This window comes from Acyrthosiphon pisum, chromosome A3 (genome assembly GCF_005508785.2).
Source record: "Acyrthosiphon pisum isolate AL4f chromosome A3, pea_aphid_22Mar2018_4r6ur, whole genome shotgun sequence".
NCBI lineage: Eukaryota > Metazoa > Arthropoda > Insecta > Hemiptera > Aphididae > Acyrthosiphon > Acyrthosiphon pisum.
In genome coordinates this window covers 40,500,820-40,524,849 of record NC_042496.1, presented here as the reverse complement: position 1 = coordinate 40,524,849, position 24,030 = coordinate 40,500,820, and the positions used below count along the sequence as shown (strand labels likewise).

At 27.1% G+C, this 24,030-nt stretch overlaps 2 protein-coding genes across 5 annotated transcripts in view; one reads left to right on the top strand and one right to left on the bottom strand.

Annotated features, from left to right (window-relative positions):
• The first annotated feature begins 714 nt into the window (after positions 1 to 714).
• The window catches only part of LOC100169489 (sex-regulated protein janus-A), a 166,721-nt gene continuing 143,405 nt past the window's right edge, over positions 715 to 24,030 (top strand). Inside the window, exons 1-2 of one of the 2 annotated variants that reach the window (NM_001162358.2) lie at positions 715 to 911; positions 2,465 to 2,630. In NM_001162358.2, the coding sequence (NP_001155830.1) occupies positions 2,480 to 2,630 (151 nt within the window). In that variant the 5' untranslated portion in view covers positions 715 to 911; positions 2,465 to 2,479. The remainder of the gene's footprint in view (positions 912 to 2,464; positions 2,631 to 24,030) is intronic. The other variant, XM_008189788.3, reaches the window with a different exon arrangement.
• Positions 6,729 to 24,030, bottom strand: part of LOC100161284 (arrestin homolog) — a 96,918-nt gene continuing 79,616 nt past the window's right edge. For all 3 annotated transcript variants that reach the window (XM_001948559.5, XM_016808395.2, XM_008189789.3), the window contains 7 exons: positions 14,482 to 14,520; positions 13,287 to 13,428; positions 11,544 to 11,693; positions 10,042 to 10,189; positions 8,759 to 9,048; positions 7,615 to 7,993; positions 6,729 to 7,139 (listed from right to left, as the gene is read on the bottom strand). In XM_001948559.5, the coding sequence (XP_001948594.2) occupies positions 7,033 to 7,139; positions 7,615 to 7,993; positions 8,759 to 9,048; positions 10,042 to 10,189; positions 11,544 to 11,693; positions 13,287 to 13,428; positions 14,482 to 14,520 (1,255 nt within the window). In that variant the 3' untranslated portion in view covers positions 6,729 to 7,032. The remainder of the gene's footprint in view (positions 7,140 to 7,614; positions 7,994 to 8,758; positions 9,049 to 10,041; positions 10,190 to 11,543; positions 11,694 to 13,286; positions 13,429 to 14,481; positions 14,521 to 24,030) is intronic.

The following is a 24,030-nucleotide window of genomic DNA, read 5'->3' as shown; positions in this document are numbered from 1 at the left end:
TCATGAAGTGTTGCAAAAATTATAAAATTTTAACAATATTCTTCTAGGGGACACTGTTAACGATTTTTTTCTCCTTTAAAATTAATAAAATGTATTTATCTTAAATTAAAATAGATAATTTATTAAAAAACCATTAAATATGCATGAACAAATATCCAATAATCCTCTAAATATGCAAAGTGTGCATTATAAAATTTGGCGTTTAAATTCGGTTTGAAATGAACCGTGGACAGTTTAAAACCCCCTAGACGTACATACACTTAGTACAAATATGCATATATATATATATTATAATGTATATTATAATTCCGGGCTCTATAGATAATATTATATAGGATATTGCATAGGACAGTTAGAAGTTAATTATTTAGTTACACTTAACTAAATATATAATTATAATAAATATTGTATAAAAGCTACAAAAAATAAAAAAAGAAATGCAAGAATTACAATTTGTTTTATTATAATTTTTATAAGCATTGTAATTCATCGAATTTTATGGTAAGTATTGGCATAGAACAATAGTATTGGACTGGTTGGGTAGGTGGATAATTAATTTTACGCCACTGTACTATAATTATAATATAATATTATGACTTATGAGTACACAGTGACACTGTGCCCCACTACCCATGGTATTATCATACCTGATAACTATTATCAAATTTCAATTTTACCGGTTACTGGTTAGTATAATGTGATATTGGCGGTTGCAGGTTACTGACTACTCGTATATTATACTCGACGTCTGTTGATGTTATTGTTATTGTTAGTATTTACTATTCACTTATTTAGTACCTTAGTACCTACTAAGTAATAATTGTGTTCTTCGTTTAACCGTTGTTTGTTGAGTTCAAAAGTTGATGATTTTTAAAAGATAAACAAGATTTTCAAGACCACGTTTTGTTAAGGTAAATTCTTATTATATAATTTCTCTTCAATCTAAGGCCGTCATTTTAATTTTTCTCAGGGTGGTGCGAAATGTTCATTGCACTAATATTCATTTGTGTAAAATAATAGATTTTAGATATATTACAAAGTAACTTGGACCGCTCATATAATGTATAACATGACAAATAACTTTTCAAAACACTAAGATTAACAAATGTTATAATTCACATGGTACCTTTAACCTTACTTGGTAGTCTTTGTTCAATTAGGAAGTAATATAAAAATAAATAAAAATTCAACTAATTTCACAAATAGGTAATAATTAAACTAATTTCAAGCAACAATGTTTTGTAAGTACCATTTATTTTAATGACGAAGATTAGGTAGATTATATATTTTTTGTTTTCCCCTTAAGCCTTATAAATGCATAATAGGTAGGGGTACTTACATACATTTTTTAAAATACCTGTATGCATTTATCCATAAAATAAATTAAAAATGCAATACTCTATGAGCTATCTGCTGAGCAAGTTTTATTATTAAAATGAAAAGAAAAATAGATTTATAAAGAATAAATAAATAACATGAGTAGGTAATAGCATTGATTATAAATACTAATATTTATAATCAATGGTAATACAGTGAGTACCGTTTAATGTGATCACATCAGGTCATTTTGATTCTATTAACTAGTTGATTCCATAAAGCATCTTTTTTACATTATAATATTTGGTTTGGGATCTTAATTTTTGATTCCAATAAACGGTTGATTCTATAAGCCAGTGATCACATTAAGCGGAATTCACTGTCGTTATAATTGTTATAGGTAATTTATGATTCATATCTATAATATAAATATATTCTGCAATATTTTCCCCATTAATTTATTTCTTATCTTCTTCCCTAATTAAAAAGGAATTATTTGAAAAAATGAGAGGACCCCCAATTTTCAAATGTAATATTCTTATTTTTGTTAAAATTGTTTTGAAGTTTATATAGTACCTATATCTACTATTGTAAACATTTGTTTTTGATTATTATTATTATTATTATTATTATTATTACCAAAGTAATTTAAACTTATTTATGTCTACCATTTTTTTTCTTAAGGTTAAATCATAAATATAATTACCTAAATATAACTTCAAAAATTAAACAATAACTTTAAGCAATTATGTAAGATATCTACGTGTATCTTTATGTCAATTAGCATTTAAAGTGTCATTTTAATGTCTACGGTGGATGTTCCTTATTCCTTAATAATGAAAATGACCTACTGAGCGTGACTATTATTATTCCAGATGTGATAAAATTGGAAGGCACAAAAACTTGATCAGCTCATAAAAAACGAGGGTGGGGCAATGGTTTTATATAATTTGTATAATATGGTGTTTGTTTCAAAAAATATTGTATGTACATACTGAAAACTTAAGTCAAATATAATTTGTTATATTGATATTGAATATTAGTGGTTTTGATTGATAGTTGATAATTTATTTAAACATTTTTTGTGTGCATTTATACCTACATATTTAATGAAAATGTTTTATCTAAGTAATTGAACATTTTTCAGTTAATTATATGCACAATGTCTTCTTCAGCATTAGAGAAAATTCCAGACGTAGATATTGATGACAAAGGCCGTTATAAATACATTTTGATTAAGGTCACAGATCAAAATGATTCTTCTAATCTATCAAAATATGTTGTAAGGGGTGGTCAAAGATTCGACTTTCATGGTAAGCATTAATTTTTTTAACTTAATTAATTTGAAATAAATATGATAGTATACTCTATTTAAAATAAGTTTAAATAAACTGCGTTTTTTTGGAATGGTGTGGCCGCTGTATTCAGTCTGTGATTGGTTGCAGTAGTCAGCAGCCAACAATACTGTAAATGCGTGATCCGTTTCCGTCTGGATTTTTTTCTAAACTTATTTGGAATAGAGTATATTATATCAATCTTCAATTTATGTATAATGATTTTAATTTTTAATATAAATAAATTCTTGTTTATTAATATTTTATCATCATAGTAATTAAATGCAATATATATAAACAATTTAGTAAAAAAACCATGTATATAAGCATAATCAATTCAACAATTTCACCAAATGCTGTTTTTATAAATACTAGGTTTTAAGTTCTAACATAATATGATGATATAATATTTAATTCTAATGTTTTATTAAGAAATTTAAATGTTGTCAAATTTTGAGAATTTAAAACTATTAGATTACTAGTTTTATAATAAGATATAAGTTATAACTAATAATATTATAAGTAATAACAACTATTAACCAAGGTAAAGTATGTAAGTATTCTAATATTATAGGAAAAAAGAACTTTATTTTTTAGGTGTATTTATTAAAATTAATTGTATATTTGATTTAAGATAGTTAAAATATCAACTTTTAACTTTTTATAGTTAAGATATTATTTTATTTATTTATTGCTATAAAGTTACTTATGAAGAATTTATTTTAATATCAGCAAGTAGATAGTCATTGTTTGGTAATATATTAGTAGCAAAATGGGATTTGATACCGTGAATTCTGTTTTTATCTGACACATGTGCGACATAGGATTTTAGACGGGTTCTTTGCCAAACATACTAATTGATCTAATGAAGCGATAAGAATTCTAAAAACAGATTTGAATTTGTTGTCAAGTCTACTTGAAATTGACTCTCACATTTTTGATTTTTTGATTTTAACTTCTCCAAACATTGAAATACGTCAATTTTTAAATAGGTAGGTACTCTTTTTTAAGGAATTTGGAGGATAATATCAAAAATGTGGGAAAGTTGACCTCTAGGACAAATTTAAATACTATGTTTTGTTAACAATGTTTTTAAAAATATTGATAGTTATCAAGACAGTAACAAATAATTAATGACAGTATAATTTTCATTTCTTCAATTCAGGGCCTTTCTTAGGTTTCATTTCTTAAGTCATGGAGTGAGATTTTGATATGTCCATATCCAAAGTCATTTACAAAATGCATACCTCACATACCCAATTTTTACAGTTTTTTTGGTTACATAAATATCTACTCAGGATATTACAAAACCTATACATTTAATATAGAATCTAAAATTGGGAACCTGATGTCTTGATAAAATTATTTAAAACATATTGCAAAAGAAAGAACAAAATATTATTTTATAAGTGCGTGTAAAAATCTTTTATATTTAAACACAATTATATAATATATATAAACAATTTAATGTATACATTTTAAAAGGTCTGGTCTCTTCAGTACATGTACCATTTAAACAATATTAAATAATTTTCAAATCAAAAGATTTATTAGTTTTGTTATTATCTAATTAAATGTTGTGATTAATATACCTAATTATTTGTTTGTTGGAAAAACAAGAAATGTTTTTAAGATAATTCATTGATTTTTCTGTTAAGAGTTTTAAGACAAAAATTATTATTTTTTATAAGAAATATCAATCTTGCATAAACCTTATAGTTTTTCATTAAAATAATTTATACCTACTCACTAATTACATTTTTTTAAATATTTAATCGCAACATGTGAGACTTGACCTTTTGGTTATGCCATTAAAAATATACACTTAGTACTTACATAGCATTTATAAAATATTCTGATATGTACATTGGCTTAAAAAGTTAAATTGATACATTTTAAAAAACTTGATGATTATATAAAACTATCGTAAAATGTATTTAGGTATTTGTAAACTTATGTATAAGTTAACCTAAAACACTTTCATAGTAACAATTTAGTTTTTTAGACATTTTAACACAACATTTATTAAATTTTAAACCTGACAATCTTAGACTTTACAATAATTACAACACATCTAATTTCAACAATGAGTAAGCATCGACAGTTCAATTTATTTACAGTTTGGTAACAATTTACCAAATAATGTTGAAATCATTTTAAGGTTGTAAATCTAAATTTTAATTAAATTCTCATTTAATACCTTTAAGGTTATACTTGTATTAGTTATTATACCAATCATTTTACTGTTGAAATTATAATTCATTTTTATTGAATACTTACAGCTATAATTAAAATCACTAAATAATTTGACAATAAAATGTTTAGTATTAGCTACATTATAAACAATTTATGAAGAGAAATATATAATGTATTCCTCAAAATGTTAAATAATCATTTCCGGGTATACAAGACTAGCCCCTCTAATTAGTAATCGCATTAACAACATTTTCATTACAAAATATTAAATTAATTTGGCAAAAAAAAATTTATTTTTCCCCAAAATGTCTCCATACATATTCTAACCAACTAAATTCTTAGCCATGTATTAAACTTTACAAAATGTCACAATGTTTTATTTGATTGTATGAGTTTCCTAACATAATATTAACATAAACCTAGTAGATTATTTGTTCGAAAATATGTTTTGAAAGTTTTGAAAGTTCTGAAGTTCAGAAGAATTTAAAATAAATAAAAGTAATTAAAAAAGTATAATTTAAATGTATCTCTAGTAGCTTAACTTAAATAATTATAAGCCGAGTATTTATTAACCATTGGTATTTTAAAGTATATCTTGTTTTGATTAACTGTTCTTATACATAATGATGATAGATGATTATACATGATGATTCCCAAGCATTCTCACCCCTTTGTTTCCTTCAACTTCATAAGTAGTACAAAAAAATGTAAAGAATTTGAAAATAGGGTTTTTATTTAAAAAATTAACAAACTCAGATTTTGAATAACTGCATTATTGAAGAAAAAAAGGGAATGAGTTGCTTGGTGAATCACCCTATACATTGTGATATATTTATAGTATGTGGTATATTTATAGTTAGATTAAAATAATATTATTATAATGTTGTTTAGTAGTACTTAAACTAATTGACAGATGTTGAATGGAATTTTTAATCTCCTAATTAAAATTATGGCTTAAAATAAATAAAATTGCTTTTAATAATTAAATTGTTGATCATTTTTTATAAAATTAGTACTGTGTTAAAAATAAATTAAAAATATTATCCAGCCAAATTAATATAATATATATATTATATAGTATTTTTGTATGAATTATATTATTAACAATTGTGTATAAAGTTTTTGCTTTGATACGTGATACTTTCATGGTTAATATATTTTTATAATTTCTGTAAAATTATCTTATAGGTATTGAAGCATATAAAATTTTTCTGGTATTGAGAGGCATTACAGATAAATATCTATTTATTTAAACAAAAATTTCTAAATTTAAGTTTTCTGAATTCTTAAATTATATAAATTATTGGTAATTATTGTTGTGTTAATATATCATATTATCTGTACCTATTTAAATTTTTTTGTAGAAAAATGGTATAATATAGTCAATATTTTTCCTATTATTTCATGTTATTATTCAATAATCATCAACTCATAACTTTTTATAGAATAAACTTTTTTTATGAACACAAATAATGTATTTGATTTAATTTGCAAAGAAAACATCAATCTACATAAGTGAAACTCAACTAATGTATAATACAATCAAACTGAAATCATTATAAGCTTAAAAGTGTATTGAGTGTTTTCCATTTTGAATTGGTTATTTTAGGCTGTGCTTATTTGTATATGTTTAAACACGACTTTTTAATAGAAGCATTAAGTAGATTATTGAGCTCCATTGGATTTTAGAATACGGCTTGTCTAGAATAATACTGTACAGTTTTTAAATCGTAAAAATGCTCTACCCTGCAAGAAATCAGCCTGGTTATTGGTAAAATGTTCTTTAGTTTTAAGAGATTTTATTATTCAAATTAACAACCTTAGACATTATAATGAAGAAGACATAATATCCTAAAAACTCTAAATTATTTTGGGCTAATATTGAATTTGATAAGTATTATATTATTTGCTAATTACATTTTTAACTATTATACAATCATAGTTTTTTACTTAATCGAATAGAGATACCTATTACATATTTACAATCTGTTTTATTTAGTATAAAAAATAACAATAAAACTTTTTTCAGTTGGTCCCCCTAACACTATCTGTTGTTGTTGAAACAACACAAAATTCTTTTAAATTTAAAACGGTTGTCTTCACGATGATCTTCGGCATTTTGATCGGCCGTGGTTGCTGTTGGTGTCGAACGAATATCTCGATTATCGGCCGATTCGATTAATCCTCAGAGTGCTAAGTTATTGGTGCACTGCTCCTCTGATGTCATGGCTGCTTCTTTACTGTCCACCATTAGACAGGGTCCCAACGACGTACACGAAGCATCCTTGCATTCTATGTCACATATATATAAAAATTGTAGGTATATTAATAAATATTACGGGAAACAAGCAAGATCGTCATAACCGTATTTTTATAAGAGGGGGGGTCCATGGTTTCCTGAAACACCAAATTTATTGTGATAATAGAGCACTTTGTTTTTGTACATCGTAGTTAAACAAATGTTAAAAATTATAAATTATAATATTATATGTAATGAGTAACAGTGGCGCATCTAAGATTTATTTTCGGGCGGTGGGGGGAGGGGATGGGCAACCTTCCTCTTATTGCGACAATGACGAGCATTGACCATAGATTAAAATTATAATCTTAATTTAACATAAAATGTTGAACCTTCCCGTGAAAAAAAATTCTAGATATGATTCAGCTATATAATTTATAAATATATAATTATTTGACATTATCGATTATAAAGTGAAGTACCTGTATGTGTAAGTAGCTATTTGTGATTTGTCTAAAAATAGTTTACCTGCTGGATAAGTGTTTGAAGGCGTGTGCATCAAAGTAAATGGTAATTTGAGTGACATCTGACCGCCCATGGCGCCTATTAAAAGCTTGACTTTTACGTAATATGTGACATAAATCGCGAACACGTTTCTGTCTTCTGGCGACACGCATACCACAGTGCTGGACAACGTGCCCTCTGACTTGTTTACGGCAGACCCCAGCGAGTCCTCTAGTGCGATCCAGTTTTTGGTTCTCGCCTTGATAGGGTGCAGCAGGTATTCCTTTTCGAGTGAACCCCCATTACCGGGTATTGGTACGTCGGCACATTCATCTGATGCCACTGTGTTCTTAAATTTACCGTTGCTGAACATGCATACGTCGACATGCTGTACGATGAACACCTATAAATATATATAATATTGTCAGTCTCATTGGGTCGGTGTTATTATACTAGCTGATATAAAAGAATTTTATTGTATTTTTTTAGTAGTTGTCCTGCAGTAAAATATTAAAATCAATTTTGTTTGTCAAAAATATAATTGCTGTCAGCTATACAGTGGGTCCCCATTAACTATATTGCGTCATAATAACAACACTGTATTTTTATTTCTTACTCAATCAGATCAAGACTTTTTTTCTGCTTTTACTTTATTTACCTTACAGTGTCCAAATTTTATTGAAATTCTTGATTTTCAGATTTTTTATTAATTTAAAACAAACAATTTTTTTTTAAATTTTAACCAAGAAGTTACTATTATAGTAAGTTGTTTTTTTTTTTAAATTAAAATTATTTCTTATTAACGATAACCTAGCATTATTTTATTTATCTAGATTGGGTAGACCAATGTAACCGTGAAAATTTACTTCAATGATATTTTGCCAGTAGTTAAAATCCCTGGTGAATTTTATTCCCAAGTAAAATGTTGCTAGATAAGTTGTAGAATTTCACGTAGGATTTGATCACTGCCACACCGGAACACGATTGAAAATTATTTACTTAGATGTATTGTTGTTTAAATTTGTGAAATATTTGAGTTGAATCGGTAATCGGTTATAAGAAAATAAAATGCATATGAGTGACACTCATACCTATATACCTAATTGCTTATATGTTTTACCAAGAGTATAGGGGAATTTGTTCTACTTGTTTAACTTAAAGCTTTTACCTTTATTCGTCTGACAGCTTTTTTACTTGTGTTCTTCACGCTGATGTTAACGTGAATTGGATCACCGTGTGTATAAATAGCTTTGTCTAGGTTCGCCTCTAAGGTAACTTTACCATCGCTAAGTAAAAATGGTTTCTCTGAAGTAGCTTGTGGTCCTCTTTGACGCCATCCTTTTGGTTGATCTGATCTGGGTGTTGGTGTGGGTGGTGGTGGCGCTGAAGCCATTTGCACTACTTTGATACCCATTTTTACAATATTTTTTCGCTGTAGCTTCTCGTCTGCCCTTTCGGCTACAGTTTTGTACATACAATAACATTGTTAAATTTTGTGCACTACATTTAAGTAAATATTAGAGGTATTTTGACATATAAGGGCTCTATATTATATCAAAAACACGAGTATTAAATTTAGGAAACTTATATACATGTCATATTATATGTTAAGGTATAATATAATTTGTATTTTATGTTTAATTAATATTACATTGATAACTCGTTTGTTTGTGCGCTAAGGGATATAAAAAAAACCTTCAGCAGGATAGTGGGTAATACTTGTTTTTAGTTTTTACAGAAACATTTTTCATACTGAAAATATTTAAGTCTTGTCGGTAAAATGATATCATTTCCCACGGTATTTGTTAAACTTATAATTAATTGAACTAGAAACCGTTTGTGGTATAACATCTGTAGCACTTGATCTAATTTGAATACAATTCAATAAGCCTCCATTGAGATTTGAAATTATTACAAATGATGTGTCATTGCATATGCGATAATATTATAATACATGGATATCAATACATATATATTCATGCACATTGTACATTGTACTTATTACTTATATATTAAATATATGTGTTTTTGTAACCATTTGATATTATAATGATAACATTCAGTAAACATGTCCATCACTTTAATTGTTTGCGAGATAACATTTAAAAAACTTAAAATGTATTATAAATTTAAATAAAATACATTAATATTATTTTGTCAAGGAAAATAACATAGTTTATGTAATAAAATCTTTTACGCATAAGTATATAATTGTTTGGTTGACTGTTAAAGTAATTTAATAACAAGGTTGAAATGTGTGACAAAATTTGTTTATTGACTGTTAAAATATTTATTGACCCAAATAAAACATACAAAATCTTTTGTATTATATATAAGTTAATGATCTGCTTATAATAAATTCACTGTATACATATAACTCAATGTATACAAAATAATATTAATTAATTATATTTATTAAATTAATAATATTATATATTTTTTGGTCCATACCTATATATACTCGTATATCGTAACTAGTTCCTATTGGAGCGCCGTTGTATTCTTTGGCAGGAACTAATTGGACGCTAGGAGGAGCTAAATGAGTTATTTCCATTGAAAACGCATGAGCATTGCTTCCCAGTCTTTGTATTAACATTTCCTTAGAAAATAAAACAAAAAGTTGTATTTTAAGAGATCTTTTATTATGTATTAGAATATACACGTTTTTTGTTAAATGTTTTTAATTAGCTTAATTAAAATCCAGATAACGATATGAAATATATACTGTTTATTAAATTCCTACATCGATATAATGAGATTTGTATGCATCATATTTCTATTTTAGGTACATATTTTTAGTTAATAATTTTTATTAACTTAAATACAATTAAAACATTAAATAACGTTACAATAATAGTGATTGTTACACGTATTTTTTTTATGATTCACTTATTGTTGAATTTTGAATTTTAGCTTCCAATTATTATAGCTATCAACAGTTAAAAATATATACATATTAAAAATAACAAAAATAAGTAGAAAAGACAAAGAAAAAACATTTAAGTTAATAAAAGATAAAAAAAACATATAACTAGCGAAGTTGCTATAAATAAAATGATTTCTAAAATACAATTGAATAATTTAATTCGTTATAATCAAATTAAGAATCCAGCATTCTCAAAAAACTTCAACACATTAATAATAATGGATCTTGGAAAGGAATTAAAAATAATTTTTGGTTCTTATGACATGATATATGTAAAAATTGAAGTAATTCTAGCCGGGACTATAGTGAGTGAAATGCAATTAGCGAGAATGTGAGTAAAGTCGCATATAATTTCCTCGACATGACGAGTACACAAAGTAGAGTCGTTTAAGTCTTAATGCAAGTGAAAGGCATGCGTGGAAAGTAAATGTTGACTTAATCTGAGCCTGGAAAATCTGGACGAGATGGTATTATTGGAGTTGTGGATCTACACCAAGTAGGAAAATCGAACGCTACTGATGACCACATCTCTTGCCAAGCGTGTTAGTAATTGGTTTTTAGTATATTTAAAAGGCTCGTCGATGGGATTTTTCGAATATGGGTGGATATATTAATTGGTGGATGTTGCGAGAATGTCAATTGTTATTACTGAACTTTTTATTAAAAAAAAAAAAATTAAATTAGAAATTTTTTGTTTAACCAAGATCAATTAAATTTGAATATTATGATTTAAATAATCATTTGTTTGATTTAGTATGTATTTTTGTGATACTTATATAGTATTTTTACTTGTAATAATGAATAATTTTTAGTTTTCATTTATTCATACAATTATTATTGTATTATGTATAATAATACATTTCAAAAAGTAATTATTGAAGTTTATATTAAATATAATATTTAAATTAAGTTTTAAAGTATTAATTAGTCAATTATTGTTAATAGTAAGTATCATAAATTATAATTTATAATACTTTATTTTTAGATGAACATACATAATAATATAATCAATATTTTATGTACCTACCTGTAACGGTGTATTTTGTTCGCGTTGTGCATTTTCGTGAGGTGGATAAATTTGCGCTAAACACATGATTGCTTCGTTACAGAATTTCAATCCCATTACTTCCTCGTCTTCTCTTCCATACCGGAAAGTTAATGTTATTTGCCCGAACACCTTTATGAATTGAAATGCATAAAATAAAAAATTACTACACATAATTTTGTTTTTATGACGGTTTAAATTTTAATTACGGTGAAATGTATTAATGTTATTTGAGACTACAGTTTTTAGTAATAATAATTAATAATATTATGCAGGTATACTATGTAATATTACTCTTGAAATTAAAATTGGGTAGATCGTGTTCTATTAATCACTTAAAACTGTTTTGTTATATAAATCCATCAAAGTTCGTTGGATAATTTTGTACAGGGCTATTCATTTAATGTAAAGTTGCATAAAGCGTGTTACGCTTTCTCATTGTGTTTTTAAATTTGTTTTTTTTAATGGTTACCTATATAGTCAACTATTAACATTTAATACACATGACATGACATCGTACACGGTACACAACGTCTTTATATGAAAATTCTCCTGTTAAACACCATCGTTTCGTAGCATGTTTTGTCAAGGGCGCCCATTTAAAATCCATTAAAGACGCAAAAGAACCGGGAAGTAATAAGAGCAATAATAATACTGTAAAACTCAGCATGACCGCGTTGAAATGCTTTTAACGCCAGTGTAGGTCTCGAAAGTAATTCAACCAACGCGTTTTACAGTATTGTACAGTGTATATGAAGTCATGAAGTCGTGAAGGGGTGTTTTCAATGGTATATTATATAAACTTGCGTGTGCACTTAACACATCCTTTACATACGTATTATACATCCTCCAACTGAATTATTTTAGACAACAACTGCATAGTAATTGTTAAAAATGCTTAATTAAATGATGATAAGTACCTTGTATCAATATATACCTACCTGCTAATTATATTACGATCGATCGTTGCAATCGCGAATAGCAACTCAACCGAGCGTATATTTACCGTTTAGGACTCAGTATAGGTAGGTTATCTACCTACAATGTTTATATTTATAATAACATACTATTCTATTCGTACTTATATGTGTATTTTAGTATTTATTTGAACAATTTTATATCCCCCAGTAAAATAATGATTTATTATTGTTTTATATTATACTTTGCTAATATTTATTTATTTACTTAACCAACGTATATTATTATGTTATAATGTGAAAAATGTTTGTGATTCGTCTCTAAATAAACGATTTGCTTTGTTTATATAAACATATATTATGTATTAATAAGAATCATAAAGTATAATTAGTATAAAGTTTGTTGTAGTCTAAATGCAAGTTTATACATAAAAACTTTACATGAGTAAATTTTTTAGCGGAACAACTTTGAATGACAACCTTAATAATATAAATAAAATTATATTTTCAACGTAGATAATAATATATTTTATGATGATTTATAATAACCGTGATTTTGATAACACTTTTTAATCAGTCGTTACAAACATTATAACGTATATAATATATATTTGAATTATGTAATTAAATATATTATTATCCAAGAGTAATAAATAATAAATAATAACTTAATTAATGATAAATACAATTTATTATTATTACGTTGAAACATGATATTGTTTACTTTAAAGATTTCATAAAAAATATTGAATTACTTTATGTTCTTAAAAATATAAAATTATAAAAAAAATCCTTTAATTCACAGTACCTTTTTCTTTGTGTCCCTCAATAGATCTGGTTCCACTAATACGATCCCGTGTATTTTTGTGGACGAACTGTTGGACACCACTACATCTCTGTTTCCTAAATATAAACACAGCTTGTTGTTCTGGGCAGTTTTTCTGAAAACTCTGTAAAATGAAAATAAAAAAAAAATATTTCAATACTATTTAATTTTCATAATTGTGTGTTTTAAATTTCGATAGTCGGTGGAATATTTAAGTTGTATTTTCATATGGTCAAAGTTTTAATTTGTATAATATCAAGTATTAAAAATTGATTTAATTCTATGGTATGCAAACATTATCTACGGATTTACGTCATTGTGCATCCATTTTTGTGCGATGAATCATTGTTAATTTAATGCTTATAGTTTTTATTTGTTTTATTTTTCAAAATTTCACTTTGGGCGAATATGAAAAAGGGTTTTTTAAAACACCGGAGGAATATTATCGCAATATTCATACAATGGATTTCACCTTTTTTTTTCTTTGTCTGCATTATAGTTTAATAGGTGTTGTAGTTAATTGGCATATGCGTTCCTGTTGGGTTCATTATTTTTAATTAAAAGGGAAAAAAAATGTATTGAATGCTCGCCTATACGCCATATTCTGCAGTTGTATCAAAGTTGAATTCAATGTGACGCGTGAACTGCCGTGTACATAACTGTATTATAAACAATGCTTTCCTATACTTTATTTGAATATAAAACATTTAAATCAGTTAATGTAGATTTGTCCATAGTAAATTATGTTTTAGAATGTCATGGGCAGTCATCTAAAATGTCTATACGTTGTCGGAAAGGCGAATAGCATTGATTAATGGTTATCACTTTCTAAAACATGCCAAATATAATGAAATATTGAACTTTATCTGACAATTTAATATTTATTAATTAGAATTAGAATTTTATACACATGGATGTATAATAATAGTTTATGTACTTTTATAAAATATAAATGTCATGCTACTCATACTATCTTTTTTCGTATGGTATCCCAATTGAGGCGGGAACCACGATAGTATTACTTTCACCTATCTGTGTCTATGTAATAATTAAACGTAATAACTAGGTAATAAGTATAGAAATTGGTATTTTATTAAAGAATTAGATATAGTGATATACATAAATATAAGTATAATTAAAACTCTAAAAAATATAATGAATATAATTATAAATTTACCTGTGTGCTATTCCTGGTAAAGAATCTTGAATGCATGACCTGAAAAAATATAAGTGATAAGTAGATTGCAACAGTATAATAACGTTAGAGTCAATACCAATATTTATAGTATAATCAATTTACTGTTTGTTTATATAAAATAAAGTATTCCTATTATATGTATAGAGTATTATCTATATTTAATGGTAAAACTTTGTAATTTAATTAGATAAAATAATGAAGTCAAGCATATTAAGTAGAGTAAAATAAGTTCGATATAATTTTCCATCGGGAATATTGTGTGGGGTTTTTTAAAGCCTTGTTCAAATACTACCTACTTTTAATATAATATAAATAAAACAAATATATCTTAGAATATACCATAAACGTCTGTAAATGTTTATTTGTTTGTTACAACTTACAATGATTGGGTATTAGTTCAGATAATATAAATGTATATACGCATTATTATATATATTTATTTCTAGTATATAATATTATGTTAGCGCCAATATCGGCAATCAGTTATTTTCAGTTATGACTAGTCATTATTAACAATGTATAGTTTGGTTAGGTATATAGACCATCATAAAATTACTAAAATTGATAGTCAATATGGGCATTATTAATTAATTTATTAGTGCACTTAATTTAATATTACTCGATTTATTTTTCAGAAACATTTTTGCAAATTTATTTCATACCTAAATGAATGGATGAATTTCTTATTTTTCTATCAATATATCAGTTAAAATATAATATATTAGTTATAAAATATATCAGTTATTTTATACTTTTTATACAGTATCAGTTATGTTCCTATATTTTTTCTTTACAATGTACTTAATAAATTGTCTACTAACTTCCCAACTACTAATTGTCGACTAATTTGATGATATTTTTGAAGACTTCCTACCATTGAGTTGTTTCAAACATCTGTTCACTAATATGCAGGAACATATTATTAAATAATATACGGATATATAATATAGTATGTAACGTTTAGACACGTGTCTTTTGTTAATGCTTAGGGCATTTATATTTTATTCTCAAAAATATAATGATATTTCATCCTTAATGATAAACTCGTCAACGTCATGCGTAAGACGGTCATTTGTTGTTTGACCGACCCAAAATTTTTCAAAACAAAAATAATAATACAGATTACAGTGGATATATCTTTAACGGCAGGCGTGCACAATATGACTACCATTATATGACTACCATTATATGTCATTATTATTTTTATATTAATCTTTGTGTATTTATGTCAACCATGATAATCAGTTTATTTATGGGTTCTATTTACGTATACGATTTCATCGCCGGACCATTATCTTTCGCTTTTCATTGGACGCACTGAGACCACAAAGTGGTTAAAATATGGGTACATATTATACAATATACATGTATAATAAATATTATAATAGGACAAACTACCTTCCCTTGAACACATTCGGCTATTAATTATTTTTGTCATAATTTGGTAAAAACTGCAAGACTTCTAATTTAAATCGTATGTGTTATTATTTATTATGTATTTGTAAGATTAGTAGACTGTGGTATTTTATTTAAACAAACCAAAAATGTTTAATTAGATATTAAAAAAATTAAGTTAGTTATCTACACTTAACACGTATACCGTACCTACTACCTATACGAATTACGAAAATATAATTGTCAATGTATGAAATTTATAAATAAAAAGTAATCTATAGGTACTATATTAGATTCTTATGTAATTCAGTGTAGACGTGTAGTATACAATTTTGAAGACATGTCTATCACTAGTGTTCTATCACTTCTATCTATATTATATAAATGGGATTAACTTTAAATCGAATCGGAAAATCGATTACTTGATATTCTCTTGATGATTTGGAATGAATTTTAATCTAATAATATTTTGAAATGTTTATTTCATAAATGTGTTACATATGTTTAGATGCTATTCTTATATGATTTTTTCGTGTTTTCAAGTTAGTTGCGAGTTTCTATAAATACATAGGTACATAATTATTATCAAATACATTGCCTTTATGAAACAAATTAGGGTTTATTTAATTTTCAACGGTCGTGTGTTGGACATATACAACAACAAAATTATGTTTCTTTTTACATTTTTGGAACATGCATTGATTAAATAACTTAACCTCACCTAACCTAGCCAGATTATTATTACTATTATAGAGTATTATTTAATCAATGGCAGTGTAAAATAATGTGTACAGTGCACCTATTCTATTCAATTCCATTATTAGTGAAATAAGCTGAACCGTATTTTCACACAAGTCGGCCTTAATTCGCAAGGCATTGGTACAGGATCTATTCAGTATAACATGTACTTCTTGAAAATATATATTGTATGAGCTTGTATATTTGTGAGTATAGATAGTGATTTAGACCTCTGAAATTATCCTGAAAGAAATTTTCTGTTTCAGGGTATTTAATTGAAATTCAAATTAAAAAAAAACAATAAATAATAGTGGTTTTAGAACGCATCACACATAATACACGTTAATTTTTTTCTTAGGGTTATTATAACTACTCTTTTAAATAGTTTGACAAGAATAAGAACATTTTATTTTATTTTTTATTAGAATTGTTTTATTTTTTTTATTTTTATTTTATTTATTTTTTGTTTTACTTTTATGAGCATACTTTCAACAAACAATATAAATAAAAATGTTTGACAAAATAAGAAGATTAAATAGGTTATATGTGAACACTATTTTAAGCCAATGGTACTTGAAAAAGTTTTAATTTAGTTTTAAAAATTAGGATTTATTTTTAATTTTAAGAAACTTAAAAAGTGTTACATATTATTTAGTTATTGTTTTATTTCAATTGTTTTTGAATTATGTAGAATTTTGTAAAGTTAAACTCGTAAACAATTTTGAATATTCCCTTTAAAGTTTGAGGATATCCCATGGTATCGTGTTATATCGTATAATATGAAATATTAATGTAACCTTACCATATAGCAATAGAGAAGACAACTACACAATATACCAATTGCAAAATCCTTTTAGATATTTTCCCTAACCAAACATTAGTTTACTGTGGACATTAATTTTACTGTTTCAGTTTATGTAATAAACAATGGCCTGCATCAGATCATTCTCAAAGCACACATAGACTTTTTCATTCGGAGAGGAATCAAAAGTGTATTTTATTTAGTTACATAAATGTTCGTTTCAATTAAATTACTTCGACGGTTTTATGTAGGTATTGTATTATAACCGAATACAATTATTTTTGGTAATCTATCTGTTCATCTAAAATCATATTATATGAGCATAATACTATTATTAAAATATAATAAATTATTCTTTTTTCTAAATTCTTCATCTCGATTAATCCTCTGTAAATCAAATGTTTATTTTTATATCCAACCATTTATGTAAATTTGATTTTATTCTATTTTTTAACTTAATAACCTGATAATAATGAATAGGTACGCCGTTTTTGCGTCTTCAGCCATGATACAATGCTTTCTATAATACATTCGTTTAAAGTAAATGCTAAAATGCTGAAATGCTAATTGTTCGTTTCTTGTACAAATATTTTCGACATCCCGCTCGACAATTTTTTAGTGGGATCCATTATCATGTTTATTGATGTGTAAAGATTGTATTATAATTGCGTTTAGTCTTATAACTAAGGTCTTAACTATACTTAAGGTACATAATACCTTTATAGAATTTAAGTTACCGATTTAAATTGAAATCGGTGTGAATAACTAAAATACATGAAAATATTTGAACGTCATCATCAAGCACAAAAATTACGAAATTTTAGTTGCATTTGTGAGCGGAATTTTATATTGGTTTTTAAAATTCACTTTCCGAATACAAGTTATATACTATTATAGATAGGTATACATTAGTTATTAATGAAGAATTAAGTGCTTAACGACTTTAAAAGATGCATTTAGATTTTATTTATATTTTTACTTAAGTTTAACTCGTTCAAAGCTTAAAATATATCGTGTGTTTTAGATTATTTTACAGTGAATCCTCTTAATATCAAACACATTCTTTGTAGTAGACATTTCCAAACTTCTTGGCATAAACTTGCGTGAAAAAATAACTCTCTCCAATAGCGGAAACATTTTGATTCTTCCCCTAAGGTGTCCGAAATAGCGGGGTTTCACTGTTGTGGGTTGTATATACCTATATACCTACATTATGTTATTGTGTTGTGTTTAGTGTACACAGTATGACGTAAAAATAAAATAAAAGCTGTCCCTTCTGAGAGTTTGAACTTATCCTATATAAATGGTGATTAATCGTGACGTTCCGCAAACATTTCGATAAAATATGTCACCCTGCTTTCTATTCGATAACTGGCGGACTCGAACAGCTAATCAGTTTTGAAGGGTAAAATTATCGGCACACTCAACGAATTTGGATAACGTCCGACTCGTTTCCTTGCGTTTTATTAACGCTGAAGTAAAACAACAAAAAATCTACCATCGTTGTACATTTGAATAATTTCTCTCCTCCACCCGCTCAAGATTGTCGTCACAATTATGACGCCACGAACGCATAGACAACGGTTGGACTATATAATAATATATATATATGTAATATGTTACATATATATACATTGGTATGTACACACTATACTAGGCATAATAATATAGTGACAAGTTTCTTGTGAAAAAAGAACGCTGCCGCCACGCCATAGAAGAGCACAACAAAAGATTATTTTTTTCGGTTTAAAGAAAAAAAGGGTCGTCCCAGACCGTTTACGTGTGCGTGTGCGGCGTGTGTTGTAGTCCTTATAATAATTTCACTCGACCGAGAATACGTTTCATCTTTCACGCGGACAAAATTGATATATTATATCTGTATAATGTATGCCTATAATAAGATTATCATGTTCTGTGTTGAACGTTTCGCTATAACCTACTTTTGTACTGTAGTAATTGTACCTAATAATTTGACGACGGCTCGTCCTAATTTGTTTGGTAATGTAAACATTTATTTGACTTTTATTTACACACAAACTTACAATATTATACGCCTCATAAAAATGTTGACATGGGTACTATTATATTATTGATGGTATAAAATTATGTTATATGTAGGAAGTTAAAAAGTTCAAAGTAGTCGACTACAAATTAATTTCATTCGGTAAATTACAATACTTAATCGAATTAACTATGGTTGTAATAAGTTTTATTTTGGTTAGATTGTACTGAGTTACAAAAAGTTGATTGAAAAACAAATTTACCTATACTTATAAAAATAATACACTGTGGAATTATTTACTGGTTAATAATATACAAGTTGCTGTTCCTTTTATATTGAACAATAATTTTCAACTCATGTTAAGTTAATTTGTTTGTTGATAAGATAACTTAATCAAAACTAATTAACCTACGTATTTTATAGTTTGTATAGTATATAGTGATAAATTGTTTTCAATAGCGATGACCGCAACAAAATATAAATAAATCTAATTAATCATATGATGTGGTCTCTCGTAGTGCTTATAGTACGTATATAGCCACATATCATTGACATAGTAATTTATTTTGCATAAACACATGCATAGGTGTCTGGCGAGTGTGTATATATTTTATACCTGGCCACCGCTGGGAAAACTGCTAAATTTATGGAAACGACCCATGACACACACACTTATATAATATTTAAATGGGTTTGTCTGCGTTAATTAAACGTTAAGATGTTAAATGATAATAAAAACTAATCAATTGTATTCTGTGCATTAAATAATATTTATTTCCGTTCAACTGAATCTCTGACCAGTGGCCGACCGTGTTAGTTTGACTGCCAGATATATAAAATAGTCTGTGCTTGGACAATATCAGTGAGTTCAATAATAAATTAAAATCGGTATCTCATACGTGTGTTGATATTTGTAATCGTGACACACTATCGGGACACGGCGAACAAATTGATATGCAAATGTGTATTGCTATATGTATATAGCGCCTCAGAGCATCATAAGTTCGGTATATATGTTTTGATGCGTGTATTAATATTTCGATCGATGCGATAGTTAATTATCATTATTAGTCGTACGTTCAATTGAATAATATTTATGTAAATACATGTTAATATCATTGCTATATAAGCGTTTTACAAATTGGATTAGTTTACAATGTAAATATTAAATCACAAGTTATGTAAGTTCTTGGCGGTTACTTAAAAAAGCATTTGCTTTCAATTTATCGTTGTGCACTAAACAAGTCTGCAGTTTTTGATTTCTAAATTTGTTTTCAAGCTTTTACGAGCTATTTAGGCTATGCTTCTAATACCTATTTACTCCATACTTTTCTTGTATAATCTTGGTCCAAGTTTCTATTCCAATCCGTTTTCAACTCTAGGTATTTATTAATTACGTTTAGCCATCTTCGCCTTGATCTTTTTCGATTTATTTGATTTACCATTAACATATTAATAAGAGAACCATATGCTCTCTGTGTATGACCAGCCCATGCTAGTATTGAACCATCTATAAAAAGCACTATATCTTCGTTTGTATACAAATTCTTTAATTCCTTATTTGACTTCTTTTTCCATTTTTTCTCACGGTCAACGAATACCGCGGTATTATTAGCCCGCGGGCTATAAATTGTTCTTAAAATGTTTCTCTCAAACACGATAAGCTTATTGTAGTCCCTTCTTTTGTGACACATGTGTTGCAGCCATACTCATAGATAGCGATAGGTCTTAAACTCTTAAATAAGTTGTATGCAGTTTCGCTTTGGTATTTCTGAATAGTAATCTTAGACTTAAGTAATGAAACCCTAACGAAATACCCTTTGTTAGCAGGCTGCAGGTGTTTACTAAATTACACACTGTCACTACATTTAAATCTATACTTGAGTTTGTTGCAGACATTTGAGATGCATTCGATATTTTTTTAAACTTTTTGTCTTACAAAAATCAGAAAATTATTTTTATTAGCATAAAATGTATAAATGCAAATCGCATATTATACCTTCTATAAAACAGAATGTTATGAAAGATGTTTAAAGTCGTGGTTTGTACACAGACAAGCTAAAAGTATATATAAACTTATATATATACATGTTAGGTTTTATAAGTTTTATTCAGACATTATTGTTTATTTCATTTTAATTATTTTGAGAATTTGAATTCAAATTTAACTCATCCAATACTGTAATTTCCTACTCAATTCCAAGGTACAATCAACATAATATATCCTATTATACAGCAAGAGCGACTTTTCCGGTTTTTCCTTTTATTAGACCTTTACTACACATACGGCAGATATTAAGTGATTTAATTTGAACTAGTTGTTGATTCCTAAAGCTATCTAAATTCTCTGTTGATTTATTGACAAATTAGCATTTTATATAGGTATTGAATTAATGCTGTTATACGAACCATATAATAGTAATATAAACAGAAAGATTCGTTATTAGTTGTTACCGCATAGTTTATGCTGGTTATTTATTCACTGTGCACAGTTTTCATCTGCATCTTAGGAGTGCCTATTTAAGATACGGAGCTTAATTAATTGATAATGTAATTAAACCTTGTAGCTTGCATAGTTTTCAAACCTCCCTTTATGTAGCTTATCTTTATCATCACTGCAACTATGAATGGATTGATTATATTATACGCTTGAAAACGGTTTGATGATTTATTAAATTGTCAAATTCTTATGATATCCGAGTAATAATTTACTGTCGTACTAAGTATTTACGTTTCTATTGTAGGTGGCTACAGATTTTAGATCAATAAATTACTAAGGCCTATTAAGTTTTTGAAATTTAAAAAATACAGGTTATTGTTGATAAATGTTTAAAAAAATACTCGAGTATAGTCTAAGGCAGAGTTGAAGAACTTAAAACTTTGGTAATATTTCGCATGCCTTAATCGGTATTGTTTGAAAACTAGAAAATATTATAAACGCTTACATTATTTTGGTTCCATAGATCTATAACGAGAATACACTAGTAATAATCATATCGTCGTATTACTTGTCGTATTATATGTAGTCTGATTACTGTACATAGAAATTAGTTTTGTTTAAAATAAGCAGTGATATGTTTAGCATTTTTATACATTTTGTTATGAACATTACGTTTTAATGAGACGATGTATATTTAGTAATTTGATATTGTCATAATGGCGGAGAACGCCTCGGTAATGCATAATAACATTTTTAATGTAATATTATAACGAGTTTTGCGCATTAAGTAATCTGTGAAGTGCCGTAAAAAATAAAAATATCAACTGTATAATATTTGCGTGCTGCTTAATTGTTCTTATAAAAAAGTTATATTTACGTCCATCGTAATTATTTGCGCTTGTAAACTAATTGAAGCACATCGTAGCACGGGTAAATTATTGTGTTATAAATTATAAAAATGGTTCGTTGTCGATTTGGTTCTTGTATATACCTACATAATTTTAAATGTACAGCGCCTCTCAGTTATTATAATACAGTTTATTACGAGGGATCGGCTAGAATCCAAGCACTTGTTTGATGCGATAAAACAAATAACTCACGTGGGGGAGGGAGAATGCAGTGACGATTAAAATATAATTACATATATTAAATTATACTCCTATATCTGACTCCTAACTTTGTTCAAAGCGTAAACCGTGAGTGAACGTCATTTTCGACGGCCATACTGAATAAAAAAAAAAATGGAATTTTCACGTTAAGGAAGACTATTGGTTATAGTATGGCGCTTAAATATATAATATATATACATTATAGACGTTCATATAATAAATACACAATATATTAATATGTTATAAATATTTATATTTGTAGGCGAAAAATCATTGAAACCGTTAAAACCCAAATACGTGTTGTGGGTATCAGAGGGAGATAAAACCAGAAATATTTTCTAAAGACCAAACGTATATGTGTGTATTTTTTCATTTAATTTTCGATATCTCTCCCAAGACAGTCCACAACACCTGTGCAGGCCGCGTCAAATATCAAAACACAGAATTCATCCACGGATCAGTATTATTTACTATTCAAACCAAAAATCAATGTTGTTTTTCGTGGCAGATACGCGATCGGATAGTGTAATTTTTATAAAATACGATTTTTCATGATTCGTGTTTTGCTTTTCATGTGCAATTATTGATCGTGACAGCATGTAAACAGAGAACAAGAATACAATAGGTATACCTAATAAATTAAATAATAAAACGGAATTTTCGAAGTTCGTCACGAAACCGACAACTTTCGTTGATAGACAAAGTCATAGACATTAAACATTATTAATTTATATTTTATGTTAAATAATGAATACTATATGGGCCGATGCGTCCTTTTCAGCCACAGAAAACTTATACTTAAATGAACGTTAGTTTTGACTTAATTTTGGATTCTGAGTGGAACGATGAATGTATTGATTTTACAATGATGTGTGTTTTTTTTTTATTTATTTTTTTTGTGTCTGTGTACACGATAAGTAGTCGAAATAATGCTACGATTTTCAACTTCAGTATCTTGTTCGATCAGAAAGTGAATATCGTTGGTGCATTGGGGAGGTCAAAATTTAATTTCCCAGTAGTTTTCAAAACCGCCGGGAAAAAC